Below are 7,500 nucleotides of genomic sequence, written 5' to 3' on the forward strand. Positions count from 1 at the left end.
GAGGGTAATTTTCAACCATAAAATGTTATTGCAGCAATATAGTTTACAGTTGCTGCAGTGCACGTCCAATTGAGCCGCTAATATGTTTTGGCTTTTAATGTGAAAATTATTGCACGTTCTATTAAGAGGAAATATTGTGCAATTACAATTTCAAACCTTCTATCGCTGCACATGTGGAGTTGATTTCATACGACGACTACAGTTAGATATATGGCACACATTTAAACACGGGGGGGAATATACTTATGCACATCAATTTGAATAATGGCGACCTAACAACGTGACCAATGCCAATCAATTAATGCCCATGCTTGAGCGCAGCTCTGCAGACACTCTGGGATTGTATTAGAGCTATTTGCATCCTCCTACTGCTCAGATCAAGCATTAAAGGTAAAGCCAGAGCCCAGTTATAGACCTAAGTGGCGTGCGTTCAGAGGTTCAGGTGGCTGTGCTGTGTACAGCAGCGCTTTGCGGCTGCCTAGCAGAGTTGTAACAGCCTGGTAAAATATTGATGAAGTTCAGGCCCAAACACAGTGTTTTACAGCGCGGGCCAAACCGCAGACTGACACATTCAGAGGAGCTCTGTCCTGCTCCAACGCACTAAATGGAGAAGCAGAGTCAGGAGTGTTACCTGTGAGTGCATTTCCTCACATGGCTGTGAGCCAACATTTCCCTCTTCTTGAGTTGTGTTCTTTTGTCCAAATGTTAGGCAGATTTCATGCAAACTTTTGAAATGGTGTCGCAAATAGAGCAAACCAGTATAAATGGTAAATGGACTATACTTTTCTAGTCCTACAACCACGCAAAGCGCTTTAACGCTACGTGTCATCATTCACCCATTCACACCCATTCATACACGGATGGCAGGGGCTACCATGCAGGGTGCCACCTGCCCATCAGAACTAACACACACATTCACACACCAATTTGGCAATTTGGGGTTAGATGTCTTAACTGTCTTGCCCAAGGACACATCGACATTGGAATAGCGGAGCCAGGGATCGAACCACCGCTCCTCTGCTTGAAGGACGACCCTGCGCTGCCTCTGAGCCCTTTCTATTATAGAGAGGTCCTGTCCCAAGAATGCATATAAAAGGGCTTCCAGGCTTCCATACAGCAAAGACACTTCCAACAGACGATTGGTCTTCAGGGTGCTGATCAGTATTGGTTGAGCGGAAGATATGTCATGCATACATTTGTGTATTTCAGAATACAAATTAACAAATGTATTCATGTCGTACATTTGGAAACAGGTTTTGTCTCCAAATGAAATTTTGGATATTTTAGAACATTGAAAGTAATTATACAGTCTATGTTTTTTGACTATTTTCTTAAAGCAATTCTTATCACATAATTCAACACCTAAGTTCTTTATCATCAACGTGTTTATTCCTCTTCAAATCAAAAAAGTAAATAATCATTTCACTTTTTTATTATTGTTTCTACGCCAACTTTCCATATTGAAAAAAAATACTCATGACCAATCAATGCTATTATTCTGTCTTCATCAGATAGTTGCAGATGAAAATGTATTTTTTTATTTAGTTTATAGAGGAAATACACCTCTCGAGCCATCTGGGATCGGTATACGTGTTGGTTTTATGTTAAGAGGGTTAACATGTACAACACCAACATAAGTAGTCCTGTGTTTGTTTGTTTCACAAAGCTGGATAAAAACATGTTTTAAAGTTAACTTGGCAGTACAGATTTGATGTTACCTTTAAGTTCTGAGTATGAGCGGTCTAAGATCTACATTATCATATCGAAACAGCCCTACTGGCTTGCAATACACAGCGTATTTTTTAACTGCAACACATGTCAAACTAGAGTAATGCTCTTTTTCAATATGCTTTAATCTTTGACGAGTTGACTGGTGAGTCATTTTACCTCCTGCTGGTCGTTGGCGAATACCTGATGTCGAGCTCTGAGCTGCAGAGTTGTGGCTCTACAAGCAGTGACCTCTAAGGAGGCAGGACAGCTGAGCGGAGCTCTCGTCAGAGACTGGAATACTCTGCTCTTCACCTCTGGCTTTCTTTCAGCGTCTTGACTGGTTTGAGAGATAACTGCTCTTCCCCCCGCAGCTGCTCTCCTGCTAAACTGCTTCTCTACCTCTCTGAATGGGGGAGGAACTAGCCTCCTTTTAATCCCTCTTTCTGTGTTTTTTTTTCCTCCTTTGCTTATTTGAATTTTAATGAGCTTTTCACCTTTTTAAGCAGATGGATTAGGCTGGATTCCTCCATGAAAGTCGGGGTGAGTCTCTCTGTCACGTTTTTCACAAATTGTTTCAACTTGCCGAGTCCTTGAGTGGGTTTAGGGCTTTGAGTGGGTAATGTCCGTCTCTCCCCTCTTTCTCCTCACTCTCTCACTCTGTTGTCCTCTCCCTTTAATGAAATGAACAACTCTCCCTCTCTCTCTCCCTCTCTCCCTCTCTCTCTCTCTCTCTCTCTCTCTCTGTTGCTGGAGAGGATGGGGTAAGTCTAAACAGGATGCCTCACAAAAGCTACAAAGGTAAATTATGTATGTGTGCGTGCAGTTACGCATTTGTTTAAAAGAAAAAAGTAATTTGTATTTCGGGTGATAAAAAAGCTGGACTATTTGTTTGAAGGGCGGGTGTTTATCGTGCCTACCTGTCGTTGTGTTCTCCTGCTTGGGGCAAATTCCTTTGATGGGCGTCCTCTCTCGCCTCCCACCTCTTCCCATCTCCTCCTCCTCTTCCTCTGGTGTCACCTGGATGCCAATCTCCACCGGCTCCACCACCTTCCTCAGCTCGCCCCGCTGCGCGTGGTGATGAAGGCTCTGCAGAGTTGGACTCCCTCCTCCTCCTCCTCCTCCCCGGCCGCTCCTCTTGTCGAAGCAGCCATTGGACAGCAGCGGCGTTTGGCACTGCTTCTTTTTGTGCTCAATGAAGAGGAGGATGTCCCCCAGCGGGTAGGTCATCTGGCACTGGCCGCAGGTCAGCAAGTCGTGGTCGGTGTGGAGGCCGGGCGGCAGGGCATGGGCCAGACTAGGGTCCAACGGGTGGGAAGGGAGGCCGAGCGGGTGAGAGGGCAGGCGGAGCGGGTGGAGGGATAGAGAGTCGGAGAGCAGGCTGCCATCTGGGAGCTCAATCTCCGCTGTCCAATAAGAAAAACAGAAGAGACATATTAGATGACTGGCAAACTGGACTGGTGTTTGATTCTCACATTGTCTGAATTCCTTTGATGTATGAGTGGGATATGACACTGATATGGGCCCTTGAGCAACACAGGGAAAGCTTTTTCTGTTAATTTCACCTGGAATATTGTATGACATCCCAAAGATAAATGTGAAGCAGGATCCACCACTCTAATCTGTGTATGTGTGCTGTGCACGTGGCGTACGTACCAGTAGCTTCTTTCTGAAGGCTTCAGTATGATTGAAATTGCTTATCTGGTTGTCTATAGACGTCCAACAATTTGTAATACTTTTGTAACTTTTATTTCAGTTAAAAGGCAGTGTATTATTTTCTGAGGGACAAAATAAGAAGAATTCAATAGTAAGTGAAGAGAAATGATCCTTTATCTGTTTCAGTGGTTCCCTAACATTTGATCTTTGAACAAAGCTGTGTCTATAATGAGGATTATTATTATAGGTCTCATTATAGGTCTATTCATCTCCCTTGGGAACAACTAATGTGTTCCGGGAATATTGTTATATTGAGTGTCAGTAGTCTATGCTAATTATTTAGCATAAATACTGTATGCTGGGTTATATAGAGCCCATGCTATGCATTGAATCTGATTTTTTTTAAAGGGGTTTGGTTTAGAAGAATTTGGGCACCGAGGTGTTAAATCTCAAGTTTTTCTTCAAAAAGCAGACTTTTTCACATTCTGCTGTAGAAGATAATCTACATCGTTCATCGTGACCACATTCACTGTCTTCTTTAAAATGAATACTAACTTCTGCCAATATCGGAGCAAATGAAGACAACAGTACTTGGCAATTAGCCAATCAAATTGCAGTTGGGCTACAGACAATCTGCCCCATTTAGCATCAATTGTGTCCTATCCGGGTGCACTGCCAGGCTTTGGTCATGTGTGTTGTTGTTTGCATACACTCAGAACACTTGACATTGTGAGTGATGGGCTATCCCTACAAAGCTGCCTCCCAAGCCGAGCACAATTAAAACACCATTTTAAAATGAGTATATCCACCGATCTTAAATTGTAGAATAATGATATATAGCAGCAGCAGCGGGACCATTTTTTGTCATGTAATAATATTGATTTCTAAGTTACTCATTACCACTAAAACCATATTTTTTCTACAACCATCCGTTGGGCTATGCCCCACTAAACCAAAATCCCCCAACGCCTCTGCAAATATATCATGCATGTCATTGGTTCCTGACCTTTTTGGGTGGTGACCACTTCGAATGAAGCACACATAACAGGTTAGAGCTTTAGTTTGGATCTGACACGTTCAACCAAAGAGTACATTTTCCAATTTAAAAATAATATGTTAGGGAGGTAGAGAAAATGTATTAAAATAATCATAATAATAAAGCATCCCTCCTCTTATCCCTTTAATCATCTTCTGACCCCTCAGGTTTTTCGTGGCACCTGATGTGTGGTTTCAAACCCTTGTTTGGGAATTACAGTTGTATGTAATAAAGTCCAGGTTATTAACTATGATTATAAAGTTATAGTAGTAATATCGGACATAAGTACAATATTTACTGCTAGATGTACCACAATTAAAATATTTTTAAAAAGGAGAAAGAAAAATTACAGACTACATATATATATAGTTAACCAAGGTACACCACCAAGTGTGTGTGTGTGTGTGTGTGTGTGTGTGTGTGTGTGTGTGTGTGCGTGCGTGCGTGCGTGTGTGTGTGTGTGTGTGTGTGTGTGTGTGTGTGTGTGTGTGTGTGTGTGTGTGTGCGTGTGTGTGCGTGCGTGTGCGTGTGTGCGTGTGTAGGTGAGTGTGAGTGAGTGTGTGTGAGAGAAAGAGAGATGCCCACAATATGTATCAACATGCCACAACCTGAGGGACATACACACACACATACACACACACATACACACACACACAGAAACAATTGCAATGTTATGTTAATGTTGCATGAATATACATTGTAATATTAATATGTACTTCATATTTTGATGCTTTGGCAACACAATTTATGATGAAACTTTCAGGCCAATAGAGCCACACTGACTGACTGAATAAGAGGCTCTGAGAGAAAAGGAGGCTCTCCTTTTGGTTAAAGCTTTCTTTGCAAAAAAAAATAGTTTTTATTTTATTTTGCTACGGCTACAGGAAGCATGTGTGTGCGTGAGCAGGTGTACGATGCCTGAGATCTGTCAGCCCACATCCCCACACACCGACTGCACCGCTCCGTCTGCATGTGCTGCATGTTTGTACTAGATGCATCGTATGTCATGTTTGTATGTGCATGTGTACATCATTGGTACACACACACACACACACAAACTGTATGCATTGTGTGTGTGTGTGTGTGTGTGTATGTGTGTGTGTGTGTGTGTGTGTGTGTGTGTGTGTGTGTGTGCATGCATGCATGTGTGTGTGGCCTGCAGGCTGAAGCCATCTGTCCGCTATTGAAATGAACAGCCATGTACAGCAGAGTGTACTTCTCTAATAAACAGAGAGAATAAAACCAGTGCGCTGACCTGGAACAAACACACTCCACAGTTACACTGACCCCTGCTAACTTGACTTCATCACAGAGATTCATGAGTACTATAATATGATTTGTTTTTAAATAGACGGCCCAACCTCAAATATACAGCTGACTTCCTGTGTGTGTGAAGACACCCTCATCAACTAACATGGGCTGATCCTTTTTAAACCACAGAAATATTGTTATATTTAAACTCAAATGCAGGTATGTATGCATTAATGTTTGTAAATATATTGTAAATATAGGTATTTATGTTCACAGCCAGAGCCAGTTTCAGGGGATATTCAGAGACTGCGTCAAAAAGCTAAATGTGCATTTGGTTGTGGTTTCTTCGCCCATAATTACTGCACACCGATGGGGGCGACAGCGTATATGGCGTGTATGCAAATGACAGACGCAAAGGAAAACGCGTCACTTCGCCTGATTTACCTAATAAGGCTCGAGTGAGTCAGGCAAGAGCGCTAATAGGATTTCAGTTAACCGAGTCGGAAGAAGAACAAAAAAAATCAAAGGAAATGGAACGTCTAAAAATGAACCGCTCAAAAATAACACACGCCAACTACAGTATCTGCAGTAGCGGTAGTGTAAGAGGTATTCAAGGAGCTAAACTAACTATGGTGTTTGGCTCGTGTCAAGGCCGAAACGCCGCTGCTTTGAGTTCCTTGTCGTCAAGGAGAAGTTTTCTCCGAGCAGGCTACCGTCTCCGGGGTTCGGCTCCCTCTATTCACCGCCTATCACTGTGAATGTGCTGTTAATCCATCTACCCCCTTCAAGCTCGCTACACAACCCGCACAATATTCAAAGACACAAATGAGATAGCATATTCGCTGCAAGCTGCTTCTTAAATATTTGTTTTCCCCCTCCCTTCAACAGATTGTTTTAATGACCCTATACGTGTTTTACTAGCATCATATCTTTTTCCTATTTTGACTGATGAAAGCCTGCAATCTTCTCCCAGAACGAGAAAGGTTCTGCCAGTTAAGAATAAAAGACTTGATGGAAACTATAAAAACTAGACTTTACTGGTTTGTTTTTTTACTGTTTCCTCAACCACACACAGCTACACATGCATGCAAAGGGCTGGAATCAAGATGAAATGCTTGTGGCTGAGATTGCACAGCACACTCACGCACACGGAGCAGAACAGACGCACACTCTCGGCATGGACACACACTTCGCTGATTAGTCGCCCACTAAGCAATAGCCACACCTCCGCATTTCTCCACACCCAAATACGGTTACTCCATATGCACACACACACACACACACACACACACACACACACACACAAACACACACAGCTCATCTGTCTAAACACCTTTGATCTGAAGGTTTGTTTTTGGGAAACATGACTTTTTAGAACTTGAATGCTGTACCACAGTTATTTCCCAGTTTCCAATCAGCCGCTGAAATCATCCAAATGCTTCAAACAAAAGCAGATTCCAGAGTTGATCATTGGTAGAAGTAATACTGCACACATTACTGCAAAGTGTGTACTCACACACAGTTGGATGTACCAGATGCATCCTGCATGATGGTGATATTGGGAGTTAGGGCTGGGCAATATATATGGTCATTCTATCCACGGGACTGATTTGAAAATCTCGGGTGAGAAATTACAATAGCTCGAGTCATTTTACTGAGGAGTGTTTTTGGAGCATTATTGACTTGTTGAGTATTCAACGTCATTCATTTATCTTGTTAATTTTTGGAGCCATTAGTCAGTATGTAGCAGTGTTCCCTTTTTAAATAACGAAGTGTAACTGCACAACCTTTACTGAAATGTGTTACCTTCTGGTGGATATAAGTACCTTGTCTGGGAGAATGGCGTTGGC

At 42.5% G+C, this 7,500-nt stretch overlaps 1 protein-coding gene across 1 annotated transcript in view; it reads right to left on the bottom strand.

Annotated features, from left to right (window-relative positions):
• The window catches only part of bcl11ba (BCL11 transcription factor B a), a 41,422-nt gene that overhangs the window by 27,504 nt on the left and 6,418 nt on the right, over positions 1–7,500 (bottom strand). Inside the window, exon 2 of the mRNA XM_079174432.1 lies at positions 2,628–3,113. Within this exon, the coding sequence (XP_079030558.1) occupies positions 2,628–3,113 (486 nt within the window). The remainder of the gene's footprint in view (positions 1–2,627; positions 3,114–7,500) is intronic.

This window comes from Pholis gunnellus, assembly GCF_910591455.1.
Source record: "Pholis gunnellus genome assembly, chromosome: 15".
Taxonomy (NCBI): domain Eukaryota; kingdom Metazoa; phylum Chordata; class Actinopteri; order Perciformes; family Pholidae; genus Pholis; species Pholis gunnellus.